This window comes from Schistocerca serialis, chromosome 5 (assembly GCF_023864345.2).
Source record: "Schistocerca serialis cubense isolate TAMUIC-IGC-003099 chromosome 5, iqSchSeri2.2, whole genome shotgun sequence".
NCBI lineage: Eukaryota > Metazoa > Arthropoda > Insecta > Orthoptera > Acrididae > Schistocerca > Schistocerca serialis.
The window spans coordinates 14,147,425-14,172,860 of NC_064642.1; the positions used below are offsets into that span (position 1 = coordinate 14,147,425).

General features: G+C 42.6%; 1 protein-coding gene across 3 annotated transcripts in view; it reads left to right on the forward strand.

Annotated features, from left to right (window-relative positions):
- The first annotated feature begins 496 nt into the window (after positions 1-496).
- The window catches only part of LOC126481249 (nuclear pore complex protein Nup155), a 267,575-nt gene continuing 242,635 nt past the window's right edge, over positions 497-25,436 (forward strand). Inside the window, exons 1-2 of one of the 3 annotated variants that reach the window (XM_050104864.1) lie at positions 497-521; positions 9,504-9,658. In XM_050104864.1, coding sequence (XP_049960821.1) covers positions 9,508-9,658 — 151 coding nt within the window. In that variant the 5' untranslated portion in view covers positions 497-521; positions 9,504-9,507. Of the gene's footprint in view, positions 522-8,602; positions 8,725-9,057; positions 9,158-9,503; positions 9,659-25,436 lie in introns of those variants that run through there. The other 2 variants (XM_050104862.1, XM_050104863.1) reach the window with 2 other exon arrangements.

Below are 25,436 nucleotides of genomic sequence, written 5' to 3' on the forward strand. Positions count from 1 at the left end.
TAAATTAGCCTACTTCATGTACCTTTGTCTGTGGAACCAATGAAGGTAACACAGTATAATTTTTACAGCTGTCATGTCCATGTTATTTACGTCTACTGAACCAGAACTAAGAGATGAGGTACAGAGGAAGAGAGATATATATGTATTTTCAATTATGCTACTTTTTTATTAGAAATAATTGTACACATAATGCCCTAGATGGCCTTCTATTCAAGTTGTTGCTATGGTTATGCTTCAGTAGGTACAATATATTATAATGAAATAGGTGCCAAAGTTTCATATAGCTATCACAAGTAGGTTTTGATATAAAGGAACATAAAGCATAAAAAATATCATTTTGAAAAAAATCACATTTAAAGTATAAAATAATAAAAACTGACTTGTAATTTTAAATTAAGGCTCAAAAACACCCAACAGCATAGTCAGCATCACCATCTTTGCCAGCTTCCTTCTCCAAAAGCTTCTTACTTCTGATTTATCTTGCTTCTTTGGTGCTGAACTGAGTTGCACACTGTGCCTTGGTGAGTCTTATTTTCTCCAATAACTTCAAGCCCTTTACAGTAAGGTAGCTGGGAGTGATGTTAAGATGTTTTATAACTCTTATTCTTCCCATATTTCCATCATTAACTGTTAATACAGCATCAATAACTCCCCATTTTAGTGTATTGAGCCCTAAAAAATATTTTTGGGCACACGTGTCCAGATAATGTTATTGAATGATTCATTAGGATTCTGTGTTCACCCATGTAGACACTTTTGGAGGAGGTCTGGGTGAGCTAGGTCCCTATAAATTGATTTTATTGCTTCCATAACGGTTTTAGGAATTGAGTTCTTGTGTTCAAAAGACACTCCTGAAACTTCAGCCTTCCAGAATTTACACCATGATTCAATTTCAGGTGGGCAGAGTGCATGTGTCGGTTTTCTGTCAGTTGAAAGTTTGTGGAAGCATGTGGCCCAGACCGCTTTTCTCATACTTTCTAAGTCATTTCCGTTATTTCTGATGGCCATAACACTTCTGGAGCTGATCTATTGTTTTTTCAGCAGCCAACCTCTAAGTGGCATGCCATCAGACAGTGTGGTGGTGCGAATAGATTGTTCTAATTTTCTGAGACGTGTGCCCATCCTCTTTTGCACATTCCCAACACATTCCAGTTTCTTTATCACAATATTTCCACATGGATTTGCTTCAACAACACACTTATACACCTTAGAATCTCCATCCCCAAGGAACTGTATGTATCATACACCCCTTTCCTGCAGTGATCTGCTATACATTTTCATTGCAGCATCAGGTTTCATTCCTCTGGTAGTTCCTTCATAATTTTTCTGACAGTTTTCATGTTTATTTTTTCCATTTTTGTCACAGGAGCTTTAGCAATGTTTTGTAAGTGCCTCAAAATCAGTTACTTTGCCTGTGTCTGTGATTGTGGCAACTGAGTTTTTCGACATATGACCACACTTTTGCCATAGCCCATCAAACGCAACTGATATATCAATGTTGCCTTCATTCACTTCAGCAGCTTCATTTGTTGCAGCCTTCATTGACAGGGAAGCGACAGATTCCACAGCTTCTCCTGTAACTTCAGTATACCTCTGAATTTTTGTAGGTGGTGGTGGTAGATTCATAACTGAGCAGAAACACTAAGCTGCACTAAGACCTTTTCTGATAGCTCTCATGGCATAGGGAAGTCTTACATTTACCTCAGAAAGATTATTCTTGCATTCATTTGACATTACAAATGACTTTTTGTTGTCACAGCCAGTGCAAATAATGACTATTGTTATAGTGAATCCTATTCTTGCAGAAAAATCTTCTTCAATAATTACGTTTCCGCCACAAGTATTACAGCACAGTGTGTCACACAACACCCGAATTAAAATGTTCATATCACACAAAACATAGCCCAGACCAGAAGTACTATTTTCTAAGTTATCCTGCAGTAATCCTAGTTCCTCGAATTGCTTATGTAATTTAGTTTTACTTGCATTGGGTGAGGTCGCATCTCCTTTGTTCTCTGGTGGTACATCAAGGTTATCTGATTTTACACTGCTTGTGGGTTTCAACTCTTGAACAACATACAGTTTTACACTTCTAGTGTGTTGGTTTCCACCAAACTTACATTTCTTGAATAGAGTAGCACTTCTATGCATGTTTATATTACGTCAAACTGCACCATATTACGTCGAAAGTCACTGTTACACTCAAAACAGACAAACAGTTGCCAAGTGACTGCGAAATAGCAGTGTGACTAACATCGAGCGCCACGTGTTTTCTGTTAGAGATGGAAATCAGAGCCTTCTATAAAATGTAGTTTCCGAGATATTCACATATAACCAGACGCACGTCCGAAATTCTTTAATCTCACAGATACGCATATAAGACTTCAAAATTAAAAATAAAATACTTCTAAACATCACATATTTTATGCAGAAAAGAGTACATAATATTCTATGGCTTGTGTTTGTAAAATGTGAAAATTTTCGAATTTTTGCCTGCAAACTCCCCTCAGAGGAACTTAATTTCCAGGTTATCTATGCAGATGCGAAGAACTGACCTTTGCTACATCAATGAAATGAAAAAATACACCAAGGAACCATTGCTTATTTCCCTGACATTGGGAATATAGTGTTATGCGTTAGTCCACAAGGTCAACATCTTCCATGTTGCTGTTGTAAAATTCTACAGCAAATGGCCAAGGTACACACGTTTCCTTTTTCTCCTTTTGACTCCAACACTGCACTTGACATGTAGGTTGGTTACCAGCACAGGCAGAAGCCATTGGACACAAGTTATGTGAAACCACTTTGTAATCGTAATATTGTCTTTGTTACTAACACATCTGTATGTGTCTCGTACGTCCTTTCTTAGGTCTTTGTCTTAAAACAGCAATGAATAAACAGCTGCATGAAACCGATTAGTATTGCATTATCCAGCGCCATAAATGCCATGTTTCTTCATTTCTTGAAGCAGTTGCACACTTGTAAAGATAATAAGCACTGAGTACACTAATATTTTATCCATCACCACTTGCACTGTGGTAAACCTGAAATCTATACTTGTGGTCTGATGTAAGAGCATGCATATGAACTTTCAGTCTCCACTTTCTGAGCTACTTTCCGTTATACTGTTTCATGTTGTGAAAGTCCTTGGAAGAGTCTTCCTCAAAGCTTGAGCTTCTTCCACTTATTACATCAGAGACAGATAAATTGGATGGCTCCCAATCATCAGTTTCACTATCACATGCTTTTTTGGAATCCAAATTAGATGTAAATTATCAAGCACATACTGAAATTCAAGAAAATTTGTAAAAATGGAACTTCTTGGCATATTAAAACCGTGTGGCAGAACTCAGGACCTTTATCTCTTTGCAGGCAAGTGCTCTACCGTCGGAGCTACCCAAGCACCACTCACGACCTCTCCTCACAGCTTTACTTCCGCCAACACCTCATCTCCTACCTTCCAGACTTCACAGAATCTCACTGCAAAACTAAGCCATGTCTCCACAAAATCCTTTCTTCCGGGAGTGCTTGTCTTAGAAATTTCGCAGGAGAGCTTCTGTGAAGTCTGGAAGGTAGGAAATGAGGCACTGGTGGAAGTAAAGCTGTAAAGAGCAGTCGTTGGTCGTGTGCTTTGGTAGCGCAGTTGCTAGAGCACTTGCCCACAATAGGCACAAGTCTGAGCTTGAGTCATGGTCTGGCACACAGTTTTAATCTGCCAGATAGTTCATACCACCGCACGCTCCAGTACAGACAGAAAATTTCATTTTTAAAAGTGTTAGCATTAATTTAAATAAGAAACCAAAGTAAAAACTGTAAAACGACATGTGAACTGAATGCTTCACTACGTTGAGTTATTACTTCATACTGAAAGAGGCTCACAACCAATGCCATTATTGCATGATGTCCACTGCAGCTGACAGATATTTTTTGCTTCATATCGATAGTAAAAACATGGTTAAACAGTCTGTGATTATTGAGAAATGGAGCAGTGTCTATCTAGATCTACTTTCCATTCGTCTCGAACGCTCAAAGTAGTATAGTAATGTTGAAAGTCGATCTCGCTTCGCAGTCTCCGTATTTGTACCTGTAACGTTTGGAGGCAAACAGAAGCAATTATAGTTACACTGCCGCCCGACTAATGATAGCATTAGCTCGAATATTTCCACTTGGGTAGGCTGCATGTGTCATAGACTTCAAAATACTATACTCGTACTAAAATAACATTTTGATGAACATTTCGACAAGTCGAGTGGCAGGGGCCAGCCGCCAGTCTACCGTAATTCTTTCTTGAGCACCACGTGCCCACTATACTGCTTGTCTTTCAGGTACATACAGAGGCTTTCAATGTCTTGATGAAGATTTCAGAGTGGTGCACAGACTGGCAACTTGCTGTAACTGTTCAAAAACTTAAATTTGTAGACATTACAAAGCGCAAAAAATGGTATTCTTTCACAATATAAATCAGATTATACAGATACCTGAGTGTGACAATTTGTCGGGATATGGAATCGAATGATCATATCGGTTCAGTTGTAGGCGGCAAGTTTCGGTTCATTAGTAGGATACTGGAGAAATTCAGTTGATCTACAAAAGCAGATGTTACAAAAGACTCATGCCACACATTCTAAAACCGTATGTTTTCCAGTGCGAGGAAGCCATACCAAGTAGAGTTAACAGAGCACAATGAATGTGCAAAAAGAAAGGCAGTATCGATGTTCACAGATTTGTGTGACTCACTGCAAATAGTGGCAGAAATGCGGAAAATCAAGAACTGATTAAGCTTGAAGACGGAAGTCAATTGTCCCCCAAAAATGTTCTTGAAAAGTTTCAAGAACTGCTATTAGGTGAGAAATCTAGAAATATGTTACAATGTCCCCTCGTTGGGAGCGCGAAGACAAGATGAGTCTACATTGAGAAACACTAAAATGCTTGCTTCCTGCATTCCATACGCGAACAGAACTAGAAAAAAATCCTGTGGAGCAGTTGGAAGTACCCCCTGCCACGTAATTCACAGTGGTTTCCAGAGTATTGATGTAAGTGTGCTGATCAATCAAAAATTGGGCTTTCGGACGACAGAGCTATTCTGCTTTCCCCTTTTTCCTCCATTCTGTAGGGCTTATCTAAGATTTAGATTAGATTAGTACTTGTTCCATAGATCATGAATACGACACTTCGTAATGATGTGGAACATGCCAAGTTAATAAAAGGTGTCTATACAAGATATTACATTACACAAAATATTACATGACATTTAATATTTTTAATTTATTTTTGTTGGGGTTGAGGAAATTACGCACTTACTATATCCAAAAATTCATCTGATGAGTAGAAGGAGTTGCCATAAAGAAATTCTTTTAATTTCCTTTTAAATGCTATATGGCTACCTGTCAGACATTTGATGCTATTAGGTAAGTGACCAAAGACTTTTGTGGCAGCATAATTTATCCCCATCGGAGCCAAAGTTAGATTTAACCCTGAGTAGTGAAGATCATCCTTTCTCCTAGTGTTGTAGCCATATACACTGCTATTACTTTTGAATTCGTTTGGATTGTTAATAACAAATTTCATAAGTGAATATATATATATATATATTGTGAGGCTACGGTGAAGATCTCTAGCTCCTTAAATAGGTGTCTGCAGGATGATCTTGGATGAGCTCCAGCAATTATTCTGATTACACGCTTTTGTGCAATGAACACTCTTTTACTTAATGATGAGTTACCCCACAATATGATGCCATACGAAAGCAGAGAATGAAAATAGGCGTGGGAAGCTAATTTACTGCGATGTATATCTCCAAAATTTGCAATGACCCTAATAGCATAAGTAGCTGAACTCAAAACGTTTCAGCAGATCCTCAGTGTGTTCTTTTCCAGTTCAACCCCTCAACAATGTATACACCTAGAAATTTTGAATATTCTACCTTAGCTACCGATTTCTGATCGAAGGCTATATTTATTAATGGCGTCATTCCATTTACTGTGTGGAACTGTATACACTGTGTTTTGTCAAAGTTTAATGAGAGCCCATTTGCAGAGAACCACTTAATGATTTTCTGGAAAACATCGTTTACAATTTCATCAGTTAATTCTTCTCTGTTGGGTGTGATAGCTATACTTGTATCATCGACAAAAAGCACCAGCTTTGCACCTTAGTGAATATAGAATGGTAAGTCATTAATATATATTAAGAACAGCAGAGGACCCAAGACCGAACCTTGCAGCACCCCATTTTGATTGTTTCCCAGTTTGAGAAATCACCAGCGTTTTGCATATTATGTGAACTGTTTATTTCAACTTTCTGCACTTTTCCAGTTAGGTATAATTTAAACCATTTGAGCACTGTCCCATTGATACCACAGTACTTGAGCTTATCTAGAAGTATTCTGTGATTTACGCAATCAAATTCCGGTTACTCAGAGCATTTAATATTTCATTAGTGAAAGTATATATAGCATTTTCCATTGAAAAACCCTTCTGGAAATAAAACTGACATTTTGTTAAAACTTTATTTTTACAAAGGTGTGAAGCTACTCTACAATACATTACTTTTTCAAGAATTTTGGATAAGGCAGTCAGAAGAGAGATTGGGCAGTAGTTGTTGACATGAGACGTATCCCCTTTTTTATGCAATGGTTTAACAATGGCATACTTCAGTCTATCTGGGAAAATACCCTGCTTAAGAGTGCTATTAAATATGTGGCTAAGAAACCCACTTATTTCTTGGGAACAAGCTTTTATTTCCCTGCTGGAAATGCCATCAATTCCATGTGGGCTCTTATTTTTGAGAGAGTTTACTATCTTCCTAATTTCAGAAGGAGAGGTGGGTGGAATTTCAATTGTATCAAATGATGTGGGTATGGCCTCTTTCATTAACTGCCTTGGATCTCCTAATGAACATTTGGATCTTACTTTCTCTACAACATTTAAAATATGATTATTCAAAATGTTTTCGACTTCTGGCTTGTTGTTTATCAAGTTTCCATTCGCTTTGATGATGATGCTGTCATCCTTTATCTTGGTTGCCCTGTCTACCTTGTAATAATATTCCAAATTGTTTTGATTTTGTTATCAGAGGTATTAATCTCAGACATGATGCACATGCTCCTGGACTTTTTAATAACCTTTCTTAATGTAGCACAATAGTTTTATAATATTTGGCTGTTTCTGGGTCATTACTCTTTCTTGTTGTTAGATACAGTTCCCTTTGTGATTACAAGATATTTTTATTCCTTTAGTAAGCCAAGGTTTTTTGCATGGTTTCTTATAATAAGATTTAACTAATTTCTTGGGGAAACAGTTTTCAAATTCTCTTACAAGTGTATCATGAAATAAGTTATATTTAAATTAGCATCAGGTTCCTTGTACACCCCATCCCAGTCTAACTGCTGAAGATTTTCTCTGAAATTTCTAATTGTTGGGTCATTAATTGAATGCGCAACTTTGGAGGGTAGTTTTGAATTAATGAATGGAGCTATGTCATATACTGTAATTAGTTGAGCATCATGATCAGAAAGGCCATTCTCAACAGGACAACAATTTATGTTTTTAAACCTGTCTTGGTCTATAAAAGTGTTATCTATCAATGTGCTGCTGTCCTTTACTACCCGAGTAGGAAAATTAATGACAGATGTCAAATTGAAAGAACCGAGCAAGACTTCCAGGTCATTCTTCTGATTACACTCTTTCAGTGAATCAACACTGAAGTCCCCACAAATAATAATATTCTTTCCCCTATCTGACAGATAGCACAACAAGGCATCCAAGTTTTCCAGGAATAAATGAAAGTTTCCTGAAGGGGACCTATATACTGTTACAATTATAAAAGAGCCCTCCTTCAGTTTAAGTTGACAGTCAAATGCTTCTATATGTTGGTCTAGACAAAACTTTTTTGTATCTAAGCTTTCTACACAGTGATAACTTTTGACATATATGGCAACTCCTCCTCTCACTTTATTCTCTCTACTCATATGTACAGCTAGATTATAACTACTGATATTTAACTTTTCCTTATCAGACACAATGTGATGCTCAGACAGGTATAGTATATCTATTACATTATCAGATTCAATGTCGTCTAAACAAACCAGGATCTCATCTACTTTATTCTTCAATCCCGGGATATTTTGGTGAAAAATGGTAACATTATTTTTTACTTTACTTTTGTGAGAATCTACTTTTCTCTTTAATTCACCAATATTTTGGTTAAATGTGGGAACATTATTATTTACTTTCCTGTTGTGAGAATTTTGTGAGTTTTGGACCTCTTTAGCACCTGCCTGCCTGAACTTTTCATTGGACACTGGAAGGATAACACAGTTGTTACATTTGATCACACACAAGTGGATTTCTAATTCCAGTACGTGAACATTCATATGCTCCTAAATATTAATTAGTACCGTGTTTTCTCGTAAGATTATATTATTATCCTCAGGTGAACTCCGTTATTTTCCACTTTGAATAGTTTATGTACGCATCCTCCAAGAAATATCGAAAGTAGTAGAAAGAGTGTGCTATTAATTATTCTGTGTTTTTCTGCAGTTTTGTCAGTTATTTCCTTTTTCTTTTTTTACTTGCGATATCTCCAATTTGGTATGTTGCAGAGAAAAGTTGTGGTGTCAATGTTGGCAACGAATCAGCGTTAGCCGTTTGGTTGATATGAAATCCACAGGAGCGCCGAAATCACGTTGTTTTAATACATACGTTTGTTACACATCCGTGAAGTGTGAGTATATAATAGACAACACGAATGTTTGTTGACGTAGATATTTGAATTAACATTATCTGCTGTAAGTTAGCGTCACGTAGCGTAATTGGGCGTTATGACATTTGGTGCCGGTATTGTTAAATGATAAACGATCATAGATGATTTCATGAATGAAAAGTATGCTGAATTGTCACAGAGCAGCCACAGTGTGAAATGAGTGTTAAGAAAGTTGACCCCAACGTAAAATGTCCAATAAAAAAATCACACCAACGCACCTAAAAAATCTGTTGAACCTCAGGCGCAGAAAAGAATAGCATTTAGACTTTTAATTAAAACTTGTTTATGTTCCGGTTCTTATGTGGGAGAAAAACATAATTTGAACAAGACTTTGCAGATCTCAAACCAGCAACATTATTTATTTAGTCTCAAAACAGGAAACACACATTTTGAGGTATATAAACAAGTCGAGCTACATCCGAAACCAGTGTTCTATGTTTGTGCATGGATAGTGCCCTTAAATAGTCGAAGAGCCGATGCAATCAAGATTTGAGAATGCTCCGTTAGTTTTATTAAATTAACGTTACTTGTTGAATTATCTCGTTTTTTATACATTGAAAATGGTCGCAGGTAACAGTGGGCACGTCTATTTTGAAAGTAGTGTACTCGCTGTTACACGGTATACACAGACACGGGCTCCCGAACAGAATGTTCACTTTTAATACTGTGCTGATGTCTGTACAACAATAAACGCCTATCTGTCTTTTCCACATCTCGGATGTTAATTATTTCTTTTTCAGAAATATGCTGAGCTCAGCCATGGACAGAGCAGTGCCTTTGGACCCATTTCGGTCCCATGTCGAATCTCTGGAACTTGCTGGAAGGGCACTTGATAGAGCTCTTCAGAAAGACAATTGTTTCCCTTCTTTAATAGAAGTCACCCAAGTAGCACAAGGTATGTTACATGGCAAAATCAATTTCTCTCTCTCTCTCTCTCTCTCTCTCTCTCTCTCTCTCTCTTTTTTTCTTTCTTTCTTTCTTTCTTTCTTCCACCTCACAACTCATACTAGATGATTGTCGTCATTAATTTGTGAGACTACTGTATATGTAACATACTTCCAATTACTGCAGGTGATAGTGATGTGGTATTCAGACTGTTACTGTGGATAGCAACTGAATTTGTTTCCTGACCTCATGGAATCCAAAAAAATTAAAATGCTTACTCTTTCATTCAGGGATTCTGACAGTGATACAGTATTTGTCATAATAAAATGGAAATAAATATCTCCAATGTACATGGACTCAGAATATAAAAATGTTTCATGAGGTTAGGGCAGGTGGTTGTCCACGGCCTTGCTTAAGGAACCATCCCGGCATGTACATGCAATGATTTATGAAAATCGCATAAAACCTAAACCAGAATAGGTGAGCTGAGGAAATTCTGTCCTCCTACATGTGAAGTCAGTACCTTAACACTATACATTTGGTTGGTCCTTACTGTACAGTGTTCTTTTTATCAGACACAGTTTGTGCCAAAATTTTTGGACAACATAGTTGTGTGGAGATAACGATTAATTTACGTATAATCAATTATTCAAAATGACAGTCACAATCGCATTATTTATTTTGCCGCCAACTGGTTTCAACGCGTGATGGTGTCATCTTCAGGGCAATTTAACCCATTTGGTCACTCGCTGGAGTCGTCGCCCTGCCTGTGCACGGTTGGTAACTACCAACTGTGCACGGACAGAGTGACGACTCCAGCGAGTGACCTGCTAACCATACACAGGCAGGGTGACGACACCAGTGAGTGACTAAATGGTGTAAATTGCCCTGAAGATCACACAATCGCGGGTTGAAACCGGTTGGTGGCAAAATAAATAATGCAATTGTGACTGTCATTTTGAATAATTGATTGTGCCAAAATCTTATAACATAGAAAATAGTTTCCTGGTAAATAGTAAAATATGATAATCTCTTATCCAAATTTTGATACGGTTTTCTGTGAATTCCTCATTCTGCATGAATGACAAGCAGTCTTTTTAGCAAATCAAAGCTCCGTGTTGATTATATTCCTATCTTTTAGTTTATTGTTAATTCTGAACTCCATATGTCCTGGTTTTAAACAGTGTGTTTGAAGTTTAGAATTTTCTCTGTACTAAGTTCTGTAGTTTTATTTGAAACTGTTACTTTCAAGTCTGTACTTCATGTATAAGAAAATAAAGATCTCACATATGTATAAGCAAGGAATTAGCGGAATTTTAAAATATTTTATTAGTGGACAATGTGGCATCCATTGTTTTTGATAGTACTTATTACTAAGCTGTACGTAAATACTTGGCAGGTCGCCATATAATGTGTGGCGGTGAGCAACTATTACCATTTACTAGTCATTTCCTTTCGTGTCCCCCTCACGAACTCACAACTTCATTTGTGTTGTCATTGTGATTCATACACGAAGTGTATGTTTGCGGCAGTAGAATTATTTGGCAGTCTGCCTCAAATGTCGGCTCTCTAAATTTCCGCAATACTGCTTTGCATCCAGGGATTCCCATTTTTCATTAATTATTCTTTTCCCATACAATAAACCTCATCACATTTGTTGAATTAAAGTTGTGGGTTGGCAGAATTCAAATAAACAAGTTATGAATCACTGAAGTTAAAGTTGCTCATATCCTGGTGGAATGCCGCCTCCTCCTGGCTCTCCGCGCTATTCATGTTCTTGCAAGTTATTTCTCCCTCACATTGACAGATGACTTACAAAGTTAAATCATTTATGAAGTGGACTGCATGTTGAGTTTGGTAGTACCTCTCCATTTTCAATATGATCGTTCTAACTCTTCAGTAAATATTAGTCACTTAGCTGGCTTACCTAATTTCATCTGACTGCTGTTGCTGCTTCAGCATGATTCAGACATTGCATATGTAAAATTAATTCACTTAAATATAATTGTGCTTGTCTGGAAGCAGCACTTAGCAATTCTTACATATTCTGACCTGGAGGAGGTAGTGGATCTCCCCTAACATGGAGACATTTGTGCTGATTCTGAGTGTGCAATGTGCAGTCAGCAGTCAACCTAGAAGGGAGGAGCATTACTTCCTCCAGTGACTCAGTTCTCTTGGTTTGTGGGGCTGCCTGCAATTAGTGTTGGTGAATGGAGGTGGATGTGAAGGCATATTTTGTCAAGTGATGGCAGTGTTCTATTTGCAGTATTGCATTAAAAATAAAAAAAATAAAAATCCATGTCAGTGTGGTCCTGTGGTTAGCATTAGATTACGTAAGACTGCAACTTCAATCCAGCTATTGTAGATGACACAATGTGGTGGTTAATAATATATTTCAGTAAAGAAGTAGGATGCCTTGTTAGTTAAAACCTCACAGAACTGCTTGATGTGGAAATGTGGTCAGAACCTGGCCTCGTGTTAGGAAGGCGTGGCTTTCAGGCCTGTTTCAGGCCATCCTGCCAATATTAAGTGGTTCTTTTGAAAAGGACAGGGCCAGTTTCCTGACATATGATTATCTGATCTGTGTTTGTTCAATCTCTAATACCCTTATTAGTGGAATGTTCCTACCAGAAGACTTAAGACCTTCATGTGTGCGTGTTGCGAGTATGGGGTACTGAGCTGCAGGATGACCACTTCCTTTTCTGTGTTGCAGTTTCTGCCTCTATCGTATGCTATTACTTCCATTCTTCTTGTCAGTCACCCATGTCATCCCTTTCACACTTGGTTCGGTAATGGGTGCCTCTTGTGCCCCATCAGTGTTGTTTCTGGGAGGGACAGTCCACACTCTGCCATCTTCGTAGATTGGAAAAAGGAGTCCGACAGGCATTTCCTTAACTCCCATCACCTGCCATTGCCTGGCACCATCAGACTCTGTGACTGGTCTTTTATATGTCCCTACCGACTTTTACTTCAGTTTTTATTTCACCAGTTGCTCCAAGTCAGAGTTGTTACTTCTCTGCATGGACCCTTTCCTGTGGTTTCCAAATTTCTTCTGCAAAAACACAGATCAGCATTTATGTCATCTTACCACAGTCCATGCTGTCCCAGAACTTTACTTGGGTGCCATGCTGGAAGCGGTTTTTGAATCTTCTTTTTGTTAAAGAACTGACTTGGCTGCTCCATATTTGTCAACTAAAGACTGAATGCAAAGCTTATCTTTCTCTGCTTCCTTGCCCACACATCTTCAGGTGTGGATTGCACCACTCTCCATCAAATCTACTGGGCATTGATCTAGTCACACTTGGCGACTTTGTTTGCCAGGTTTATGCCTCGGTGGTGCCTTCGGCTTTGAAATTGTTGGACCCAGTCCTGGAGAGCGTCACTCTTCCAAAGTGAGGGTCTTCATTCTTCAGCTTCAACAGTACCAACTTGTACACACCTATGCAACTGCCATTTGACAATTTCCTGACCCTTCAGTATATCCTATTCTTTCTTGCGTGCAAAGGGCATTGAGCCCCTGTCAACTGCCACTGGGTAGGGTTACTAGTTGGAATGCTCCTCACAGCCCACTACCAAGACTTGCACTTATACCCCCTACAATTACTCCCCATGTTTTCTCGCCCCCCTCCCCCTTTGGTTTTTTGCCCAGGCCCCAGATTAGGACTGATCTGTTTCAAGAGCCTAATGTCTGTTGCCACCCCTTAACCTTTCTGTTTCTGTTCCTTTCAGGTCTTCAGGAGTATGGTGTGCTACTCTCTTTCACATTGACAACTCTGAAACCACGGATAGGATGGGTTATGCTTTTACGTGTCTCGTTGGTTAGGAACACCGTTCGATGCTGGGATATGTAGTGTTTTTACAGTGGGCCTCATGGCCATAAGCAGAGCCCCTTATTTCATAAAAAGAGTCTCCCTTGACTGATTTTAAATACATAGTGACTCTGTGGGCAGATTTCAGACCAGAGATCGATGTCACCAGTTTTACCCTTGTCACTGTTTGATATCTGCTATTCATCACCTTCTCTCTGAGTGTAACCATAGTGCCTGCTCAGCTAGCTACCTCTGGGTCCCAGGTCATATGGGTATCCCAGTGAGTGAACTGGCTAATCATGTGGCTAGAGATGCGATCACCTGCCCTCCATTTGCTTTGACGATCCCAGCTGCAGATTTGTGGGTGCAATTTAGACCTCTGTTCTCTTGGAGACTGAAAACCATATATGTAAGCTACTGCACCCTCTCATGAACTCCACACTACCGAGGAGATGACTGCTGCATGGCAAGGAAGAAATTCAATGTTTGTCTCCTCCATATCAATTATATTGGACTGACCCACAGTTTTCCTATAAGTAATGAGCCACCCCCACATTATTGTTATGGAGCCTTACTGGTAGTTGCTCATATCCTGGTGGAATGCCCCTTCCTTCTGGCTCTCCATGCTGGACATAGTCTTCAGAATTTATTACCTCTCATGTTGGCATCAACTCACAGACAATTGAACTGGTTCTGTTCTTTTTTTTTTTTTTTTCTGTGACAGTGGTTTTTATTTTCAGATACAACATTTTAAACTGCCTTTGTGATGAGGAGGTGATAAAAGGGATTGTGGCATCTCCTGCCCCATGCTTAGTCAGGGGACCCTTCACCCTGCCTCCTTTGCCTGCTGCCTCATTCACTCCTTTTCCTCTGTTTTAATTGCTTTTAGGCAGCTTTTTCTGCTGCTCTGTTTCCTGTTTTGGGAGTAGCATTCTGTTGATCAGTGGGTGCTGTCCTCCTCCTTAGATTTTTGCCTGTGTTGCATCATGGCTTGAACAGCCTGCCCCCCTTTTGTACGGAGAGCCCTGGGAGATGCCCAAGTGCAGCACTAAGTATTTTGGTCGTACTGTTTTATTATTGATGGTTCAATTGATGTCTGTTACATTCTCTGAAATTCCCTTCTATTGAAATTCTGGATCTCTTGACTAGAAGGCATTCTACTCACGGAAGCCTCATTCACTCTTAATTGGGTTAACAGATATTGCATGCAGCTGGGGTTTCTGTCGCCAAAGCTGAGGCCTGGGGGGCCATTTTTCTGCTATAACCTACGTACTGGTCCAGTCCATTTAGTTTAAATTCTCTGTAAATGTTTACTGCTTTCAGTGCCTCGCTTTTACCTCTCCTGCATACTTTCTTCTTCTAAGCACTTTTCTGGTTATCACTGCCTCCAGACGGACTACCTCTTGACCAAGGGACTGATGATGTCACTGTTTAGTACTTTACCACCTATCAACAAACCATCCTTGTTTGTTACTAGTTCACAATTTTTTTTAACATAGTCATTGTCCCATTAGAGGTATATTTCCTTCCATATTTTCCAAAGCACGAGCTAAACTGGAAGGACATGAACTGTGAAATGCAGGTACCTCCCTTAATGTGACCATCTTGACATGGTGTTCTTGGCAGAACGCCATGTGTTCCCAAAACACATCACTGTAGCAAGTCTATAAGAGGGTTTGCTAGGTATGTGTGTAGTTGTAGCCCCTTGGCAATTCAGGAACCCACTTCTGATCTGTGACCTGAGAACCCAAAATGTAAGCCATTGAGTATACAGTGTCTTTTGTGGGACACCAGGACTGTGAGGAATACCCAATGTGTCAAATAGTCTTCGCTGAAGCTGGATGCCATCCGTGTAGATTGTTCTTGGTTGGAGTGGGTGATACCATGCTGGATAATCCACAGTGAAATGGATTACACTCTCAAAAGTCGGTTGCTGTGAACCTCTGGCAGTTTCATCAGATGGGCTTGGCAATTATGATACTAAGCCCAACCACCTTACAGTGACCCTGCCTTTGTATTCCCCATAATATCTAGTATGTACTGGAAAGGTTGTACTATACTTAATGGCTAAACCTTAATTCTTTTTAGAAGACATACAGTAAAAGTTTGAAGAGGTAGTGGTATTGGAAAAAGATGCCAAACAGCTCCCTTTTGGCTGAGGCGGTTCCCCATTTATGTGATAGTGTGCAAGGCATCATTTTTTTAATTACATAAAGGGAGAAAGACTGCTAGTAACACTATGTAATCTCATTGGGAGTGCGTGCACCTTCCTGCCAGTAGTTGGAAGATGCTTACCTGTTGATTGTATGTTCCCCCAAACCATATAAAAGCATTTTAATGATTGATAATTATTTGAGAGTCCCTCTGTTGACCCACAACACAGCCACAGGTCCTGAGTCATTTCGCTATGAAATTATTCAATGTCTGAAATTATTCATAAACACTGCCTGCTCATTGTTTTCAGTCTATCTGGCTTAGAAGTGAGTTCCCTTTATAATGGTGAGAAAGTTCCGGCATACCAAATTCTCAGCCAACAAGAACCCAACTTCCATTGACAGTTCTAGATCAATCAGTCTGACTAATAAGTTCTGGAAATTTCTTGATACAATGGTGACCCATAAATTGTGCTGTGTCCTTGAATAACTCTCTTTTGTCCACCTATCAGTATGGCTTCTGTGGGGTGTGGTCCCCAACTGATTCCACATTTTTATGTTTGGAAAAAAACAATCTGGCAGGCTGTTAGTTGGTCGGTACATCTTTCATCTTTGTATGGGGCAAAGAGAGTGGCTTCTCTTTGGGCCTAGTGTTTGAGTGTTATCATTTTCATTACAGCCATCAGTGGGCTTTGTGAGGCCATTGATTACTCCCACACTTTATGCTGACGAATTTTGGATGGACCTCAGTTTCGGTATTCATGCGCAGGAGTCTGTTCTTGAATCTTCATCATGGCTTTCAGTTCTCACCCACTAAAACACAGATTGTGCGTTTTTGCCGCTGTGCAGTTGTTCAACCATCCTCAGAGCTCTAGTTGGGAACCAACACATCAAGACAATCACACATTCACAGTTTTTTGAACCTTCTCTCAGACAGTAAACAGGTGTGACTAACCCATATCTGTCAACCAAAAACAAGTTACATGTGGAGTGTAAAAGCTCTGGGTTTTCTTAGCCATACCTCTCACGACAACAGTTTCATCACTCTAGAGTGCCTCGTGTCACCACTAGATTATGAATGCCAGATGAAGATTCAGCAGCACCATTAGCTTTTTGATTTTTAGATTCACTTCGTTATTGTGGGTTTAGGCTCATCACTGAAGGAAAAGTGTAGACTTCTGACACCACCAACTGCTTGTCATTTACACTGCTACTATGTGCCAATTCCGTAGCCTTTTGATTATCAGATTCTTTTTCCTTCCCAGGAATGCCGACCCAGTGTTCAAATTGGAATGCGTTAGGGAATTCTTTGTAGCAGCTTCCATGCGTCTCTTCAAGAATGTGCTATTATCCCACCTTGATATGTGCACAGACCACAAGTCAACTATTATGAGCGCTTAAAATCTCTTGGCGCCACCATTGTTTTCCATCGTAGCTTCCTCTCAGCCCTGCTGCAACTGAAATCATTTATTATGACGACGTAGAGATACAGAAAAGACATGGTATGTTTTCACTTATGCCAAACACTAGGAACAGCACTCTTTGTAAGAGACTTGTACTGCCTTCAAGGCAGAACTGATGGTTAGTTCTGGATCTCCTACATTTCATTGAGAAGAAAAATTACAACTTACATTTGTTATGCTTTGACTTTTTGAACAGTCTGCAGACTATAGACCAATATTACCCGTTCTCCTTTCGATCCTAAGTAATGTGGGAATCCCAGGGAAAGAGTAACTGATCGCTTAACTAGGGAAATGACTAATGACTGGCATTTGTTATATGGCAACTGGTCACTGTTTTGTGAGCATGCAATCTGTCACAGTTAAAGCCGAGAAAGGTGGGCTTCTGCTCCTTCCAACAAACTGTGTGCTATTGTGGAGACCACTGCTGTGCAATGTTACTCCTTCTGTTTGTCTTGGAGAGAGTCCACTGCCTTATGCTGGCTTTGTGTTGGTCATGCCCATCTGGGTTGTGATTTTAAACTTTGCAGCCAGAGCCAGACCCCTCCCCACCCCACCTACATGGCTGTGATTCTTTGCTAGTGCTGGTTCACATCTTCCTGGAGTGGCCCCATCATTACAGCTATTTGACGAACACATGAATCACAAGGACGTCTTATGCCCAATTGTGGCTGATAATGAAAGGACAGCCGGGGAGGTTTTATGGTTTCTCCAAGAGATTAGTTTTTATTCACAGCTTTAATGTTTTGACCTTTATTAGTCAGAAGACATTAGGTTGTTGGGAGGTGTGCCTCCTGCCACATGCTGAGCCTGAGGACGTCCTGAGTGCCATCTGTACTCTTGCTAGCCCTCTTACCCTGTTTATTATCTTCCTTGTTTTCTTATAATTGCTATTATTTCAGATTTTAACCACATTCTTCTTGCATTAAGCTCCTGTTTGTCCTCCTTAGAAATGTGTGTTTATATCAGTTTTTGAAGAAACAACTTTGCCACTTTTGACACTTGCAACTTTATTCACAAAATCTACAAATGCAGGTTCTACGGTGTAGCCATTTTCAAATGGATTACAGCCAAAAATTAGTTCATTACATGTCAGAATTTCTAATTAAAAAAAAAAAAATCCACAATCTATATACATCTACATTGAATTTACAGGCTGAGTACTTAATATTGCTATTGTCTGTATTCAAGTAACATCACACCATAACCATGTTCACTGTCTGATGACTGCAAGGTATTCCACTACATCTCGCGTGCAAGACTGTAAACACTGAGTGCAGCAATGGCTTCTAAAAAGTTGCTCAATCCTATTTTGACTGTCTTAAGGAGTGTGACCCCCTCCCCAGACCATTCAAGTGTTTTTGTATGCTCATTCATAAGCTTCCTCTACTCTTCCATAAATTTAGCCCCCCTGCGAGTCTGGTGGTAAGATTAGGCCGGCGGTATTCCTGCCTGTCGTAATAGGCGACTAAAAGGAGTATCCAACGTTTCGGCCTTGATGTGATGGTCCCCTACGGGGTTTGACCACTATATTTCAAAATTTTCCATTAGTTCATACCGTTTGGGGAAGGACGCCTTACGTGGTGCATTCTATATCCATCTTGCCCTAAGATCTGGCACACCTGATATTGTCATGGAGTTGGCCTTACACCGAGCTTCCGGCCACGTCAGCTGCAGTGTGTTCCGGGTAGCATACATGCTCTCTGTTGTGCACTTCCATCTTTGCCCTCATGATACACATGGATATTAGACACCCGACATCAGCATGGTAGCCAGTCCATTGTGGTGGGGTCGTCATGTACTCTCTTGGTGGTAGCCCCCTGACTACACAGGGATCGCACTGCTGATGCCTGAGTTGCTACCTCCCCACGTGTGCCAAGGAGTTGATGCCTATCCCTCTGGGGCATCAGGACTCCCGGCAAAGGCCATCCTGCCAGGTGGTCTTTGCTGTGGCTGGGTGGCACCCGTGGTGAGAGCCCCTGGTTGGAGTGGGTAGCATCAGGGCGGATGACCCGCAATGAACCGTGGTACATCATCTCTTGCTGGTGGGCCTCCACCAGCAGTCTCTAAGCGATCCAGGTCTAACCTCAACAGGAAGAAATATGATCAGAGATCATTTCTCTCCCTGGCCACTCCATGGGAGGCACATATGGCTTAAGACAGCAGTGCCGATTATTCACCCCGATACCTTGTCTGTACACGAGTTGATGGTGAACCATTTATGTCGACGATACCCCAGTTTTTTGTGGAGCATATAGAGAACAAGTTCGGGGAGGTGGAGGGCTTGTCCAAAATGCGCTCTGGTTCAGTTCTCATCAAAACGGCATCCTCTGCCCAGTCACGGAGGTTGCTCGCTTGTGACAAGTTGGGGGATGTTTCAGTTAGCATCACGCCCCATAAGAGTCTAAACATGGTCCAGGGTATTATCTTCCACAGGGATCTTCTTCTGCAGTCAGATGATGAACTATGTGCCAACCTAGAACGACGAGGTGTTCGGCGCGTCCATCGGGGTCCGAGGGATAATCAGGTAGCCACCGGTGCCTTCATCTTGGCCTTCAAGGGTGATGTCTTACCCTAAAAGATCAAGGCGATGGTTTACCGCTGTGATGTGAAGCCATATGTCCCTCCCTCGATGTGTTTTAAATGCTGGACGTTTGGGCATATGTCAACCCAATGTACTTCCAGCATCACATGTCGAGATTGTGGACGTCCTTCGCATCCCAATACTCCATGTGCCCTGCCTCCTATCTGTGTTAACTGTGGAGAATGCCATTTGCCCTGCTCGCCGGACTGTAGGATGTTCCAGAAAGAACGGAAGATAATGGAATATAAGACCCTGGACCGCCTGACCTACACCGAGGCTAAGCGGAAATGTGAGAGGCTCCATCCTGTGCTAATGACGTCGACCTACGCCGCTGCTGCAACAGCAGTTCTCCCACCCCCCGTGTCGTCACGTACGGTTGGCTCTATGATAGGGGTCAGAATCCACAGGCCCTTTGATTGTGGGGAGGCACTTCACTCCCTGTTGCTCCCGCTCCATCTACTTCAGGAGTAACACCCCTCCCCCCCCTCCCGCCCCCCAACCATCGGGGACATCAGTTCCCACTTCCCAGCCAGAGAAGAGTAAGGCTTCTTCGGCTACTCTCGCCGGGAAGGGGTCCCTTTGGGACATCCCTTTACAAGTTCCGACCAGCGGAAAAGCGGACACCTGCAAGTGGCTGAAACAACCACCAGTCGCTGGTTGTAGGGTCACATGGTCGTCGTCCGTCCCTGAGACTGACCCAGTGAAACCCTCCCAGCCTGAACCACTGAAGGCACAGCGCGAGAAGCAGAGAAAGAAGGTGGTTCCCAAGAATGACGGCAGTGTGGTGGCACCCGTCCCACCACTTCCTGCAAGCTCAGCGTCTGAGGATGAGGTAGAGACTCTGGCGTCTGTTGAAGACCTAGATCTCACCGGATCCTCGGACGCAATGGATATCATTCGTGCGGGTACTGAATTGGTGGCAGCAAGCGACCCAGCAGCGTAATCTGCCTCCCCACTCCCTTCCCACCTTCCTCAGCCATGGACAATGTCATTCTTCAGTGGAACTGCGGCGGTTTCTTCCACCATCTTGCTGAGCTCAGACAACTTCTCAGCCTTCACCCTTTCTTCTGCATTGCTCTTCAAGAAATTTGGTTTCCAGCAATGTGAACCCTCACCCTCCATGGCTATCGGGGTTATTATAAGAACTGGGCAGCTAATGAAAGGGTGTCTGGCGGTGTCTGCATCTATGTCCTTCACACTCTTCATAGCGAGTCTGTCCCTCTACAAACACCTTCATAGGCTGTCGCTGTTCGGGTGTGAACGCCACAGGCTGTTACTGTCTGCAGTCTCTATCTTCCACCGGATGATGTTGTCCCGCAGCATGTCCTGGTGGCACTGATAGCCCAATTGCCGCCACCTTTCCTGTTACTGGGTGACTTCAACGCCCATAACCCTCTGTGGGGTGGGTCAGTGGCAACAGGTCAAGGCGCCACCATTGAGAATGTATTGGCACAGGTCGACCTTTCCCTTTTAAACGATGGTGCCTTCACACATTTCAGTGTGGCACATGGCACATACTCCGCCATCGACCTTTCGATCTGCAGCCCTAGCCTCTTACCGTCTGTCCAATGGAGTGTGCATGACGACCTGTGTGGTAGTGACCACTTTCCGATCTTTCTGTCACTGCCACAGCGTCACTCTTCTGGGCACCCTTGCAGAAGGGCTATGAATAAGGCTGACTGGGACTTGTTCTCCTCCATGGCCACTATTGCGCTTCTTTCTAATGAAGCCATTGATGCTGTGGTTCACTCGGTCACCACCGGCTTCGTTACGGCTGCAGAATCTGCCATTCCCTGTTCTTCTGGGTCCCCTCGGCTGAGAACTGTGCCTCGGTGGTCGCCTGAGATCGCTGAGGCGATTAAAGATTGCCGGCAGGTGCTCCAGTGTCACAAGCGACATCCCTCAATAGAACACCTCATCGCCTTCAAATGGCTGCATGTGCGGGCCCGCCGCCTTATCCACCAATGAAAGCAGGAGTGCTGGGAACAGTATGTCTCCACCATTGGGCTCCATATCTCTCCATTGCAGGTTTGGGCCAAGATTAGGCACCTCTATGGCTATCGGACCCCTGTCAGCGTCCCTGCGCTCTCACTGAATGGAGCGGTTTGTACTGACTCCGACATAATTGCAAACCTCTTGGCATAGCATTTTGCTCAGAGTTCCGCATCTCCGAATTACCCTCTGGCCTTCCGCTCCATTAAAGAGTGGGTGGATCATCGGAGCCTTTCATTTCGCACCCGCCATCCTTAATCCTACCATGTTCCATTCAGTGAGTGGGAACTCCACAGTGCCCTAGCCGCTTGCCTTGATACAGCTCCCGGGCCATCCACTGTCAGATGCTGAAACACCTTTCAGTGGACTGCCAGCTACGCCCCCTCGACCGTTACAACCGTATCTGGGTTGAGGGTGAGTTTCCGTCGCAATGGCGGGACAGCATTGTTATTCCCATTTTGAAACCTGGCAAGAATCCATTGGAGGTGGACAGCTACTGTCCCATTAGCCTCACCAACATTCTTTGCAAGTTGCTCGAACGCATGGTGAGCCGGCGGTTGAGTTGGGTACGAGTCTCGGGGCCTTCTGGCTCCATCTCAGGGTGGGTTCCGTAAAGGCCACTTTGCCGCCGACAATCTGGTGAGCCTGGAGTCAGCCACCTGTAAGGCCTTTGCCCGCCGTCAGCACCTCGTCGCTGTCTTTTTCGACATGCGGAAGGCGTACGATACGACATGGTGCCATCACATCCTCTCTACGCTTCATGGTTGGGGTCTTCGGGGGCCACTGCCGATTTTCCTACAAAATTTTCTGTCACATCATATCTTCGGCGTGCAAGTTGCGGCCTCCCATAGTTCCTCTAGAGTTCAGGAGAACGGGGTACCACAGGGGTCTGTCCTAAGTGACTGCCTGTTTTTAATTGCAATTAAAGGGCTCGCTGTGGCGGTGGGAACATCTGTTTCAGCTTCCTTGTATGCTGACGACTTCTGCCTCTACTATAGCTCCATTGGCATTGCAGCTGCTGAACGTCAGCTGCAGTGCACTACCCGCAAGGCGCAGTCTTGGGCTGTAGCGCATGGCTTCCAGTTTTCGGCTGCCAAGATCTGTGTTATGGATTTCTGCCGGCGACGAAAATTTCACCCTGAGCCGCAGCTTTATTTTGCTGGCGAACTTCTTGGTGTGGTGGAGACACATCGGTTTTTGGGTGTGATTTTTGATGCCCGGCTGACTTGTCTTCGACATATTCGACAGCTTAAAAAGATACGTTGGCGACATCTTAATGCTCTGCGATGCTTGAGCCACACCAGCTGGGGCCCCGACCGCTCTATCCTCTTACGGCTCTACCAGGCATTAATCCAGTCCCGTCTGGATTATGGGAGCCTGGTTTATGGTTCAGCATCCCCATCTGTGTTGCGGGTGCTGGACCCAATCCTTCACAGCGGGATCCGACTTGCCACTGGTGGTTTCCGGATCAGCCCTGTGGGCAGCATACTTGTGGAGGCAGGTGTCCCTCCACTGCGGTTACGGCGCCAGCGTTTACTGGCCGCTTATGCTATGCATGTTTGTAGCTTGCCCGGGCACCCTAACTATCGGCCTCTGTTCCCACAGTCGGTCGTCCATCTCAGAAAGTCGGCCGTGGTCAGGTTGTACGATCGCGGTCCATGTCAGAGAGCTTCTCTCTGGGCTTGGTGTTTTCCCTCTCCCACCTCCTTTCCGGGCCCCTCTGCATACACCCCTGTGGTGTGTGCCTCGCCGTTGCCTTCGGCTCGAATTGGCACAGGGCCCGAAGGACTCAGTCCCTCCAGAGGTCTTCCACCGCCCCTTTCTTTCCATCCTTGCCACATATCAGGGTTCTGGCATTGTTTACACTGAGGGTTCGATGGTTGCTGGTCATGTTGGTTATGCTCTCACTCTAGGGGACCACTACGAACAACATTCATTGCCGGCTGGCCGCAGCGTTTTCACTGCTGAGCTGGTTGCCATCTTTCATGCCCCTAGAGTATACCCGCTCCTGCTCAGGTGAGTCTTTCGTTATCTGTAGCGACTCCCTGAGCAGTTTACGAGCTATTGACCAGTGTTTCCCTCGCTCTCGGCTGGTGATGGCTGTACAGGAGTCCCTCCATGCTCTTGCCCGTTGCGGCTGCTCTGTGGTCGTTGTGTGGACCCCAGGCCATGTTGGGATACCCGGCAATGAACATGTAGACCGCCTGGCCAAACAGGCCACCAGTGAACCAACTCTGGAGGTAAGCCTCCCAGAAACTGAGTTGCAGGCAGTCTTACGCCGTGCAGTTCTCTCGCTTTGGGACGCTGAATGGCGTGATCTGACCACACCTAATAAACTCTGTGCTGTCAAGGAGATGGCGGCTGTGTGGCAGTCATCCATGCGAGCCGTTCACAGGGACTCAGTCGTCCTTTGTCGGCTCCGCGTTGGACACATCCGGCTGACGCATAGATATTTACTCAGCCATGGGGACCCGCCTCTCTGTCGCTGCGGGGCGGTTTTGACGGTGTTGCACATTTTATTGGCCTGTCTGCTTTTAGCTGTGCTCAGTCAGACATTTGCGCTGCCTGATACGCTCCCTGCCCTTTTAACAAATGACACTGTCATGGCGGGCTTAGTTTTGCATTTTATTCGGGCAGGGGGCTTGTATCACTTGCTCTAAGTGTTTGTCTTTATTTTGTGTTGAGTGTGGCCTTTAGCCTACGGTTTTAGACTGGGTTTTTAATATGTTTCTCGTTTGTTGGCTTTTCCTTTTTATTCTCTCTGGTCAGCCAACCACTGTCACACACTGTGTGATTTTACTTCGTTTTTGTCTGGTCTTTGTCTAAGTTTCTCTTATCCTGTGTCATCTGTCATCTTTTCCTTGTTTATTTTTATTCTGTGTGGGTGTTTTTAAGTTTTGGAAAAAGGGACCGATGACCGTAGCAGTCTGGTCCCTTTAATCCCACGAACCAACCAACCCTAAATTTAGTGTAGGTAACCTCTTAAAATTATCACTGCTTACAAAATTAATGCTACCTAGAACCTTCACTGAAATTAAAAGTAAGAGCATCAACAATAAGAATGCAGTGGGAATTTCAGCGTGAAACACAGGGGAAGGAGCAGATAGGTCGAAAGAGTACATTAAAGACTTCTTCAAAGCAGAGAAACTGTCTGATGCAGTAGAAGAATTAATGGGGGTTGATATGGAAAACATAGAGGATCCAGAAGACTTGCAATCATATGAGGCAGAAGGGATAGATAACATCCTTTTGAAATTTCTAAAATTGCTGGGTGCAGTAACTAAATGGTTTTACAGGTGGGTGTGTAGAATCGGAGACTGGAGACATACAATCAGACTTGCAGAAAAACATCCACCAATCCCTAAGATAACAAGGGCAAGAGATATCATACAATCAGTTTAACAGCTCCTGTGTCCAAGTTCCGAACACGAATAATATACAGAAGAATGGAAAAGAAAATTGAGGAGCTGTTAAAAGATGATCTGTTTGGTTTTTTGAAAGGTAATGGTGCCCGAGAGGCAGTTCTAACATTGTGCTTGATAATGAAAGCAAGACAAGAAAAATAAAGCTATGTTCATAGGATTTGTTGATTCAGAAAAAAACTTTTCAGAAAAGTGGGAGTAATTTGTAAGGAAATAGGGGTAACATACAATTTGTACAACAACCAAAAGGGACAGTTATGTTGGAAGATCAAGCATATAATTCTCAGAATGGAAAGGGTGTAAGACAGGGCTGTAGTTTTTGGCCCCTACTGTTCGTCCTGTAAACTGAGGAAGAAATGACTGAAATA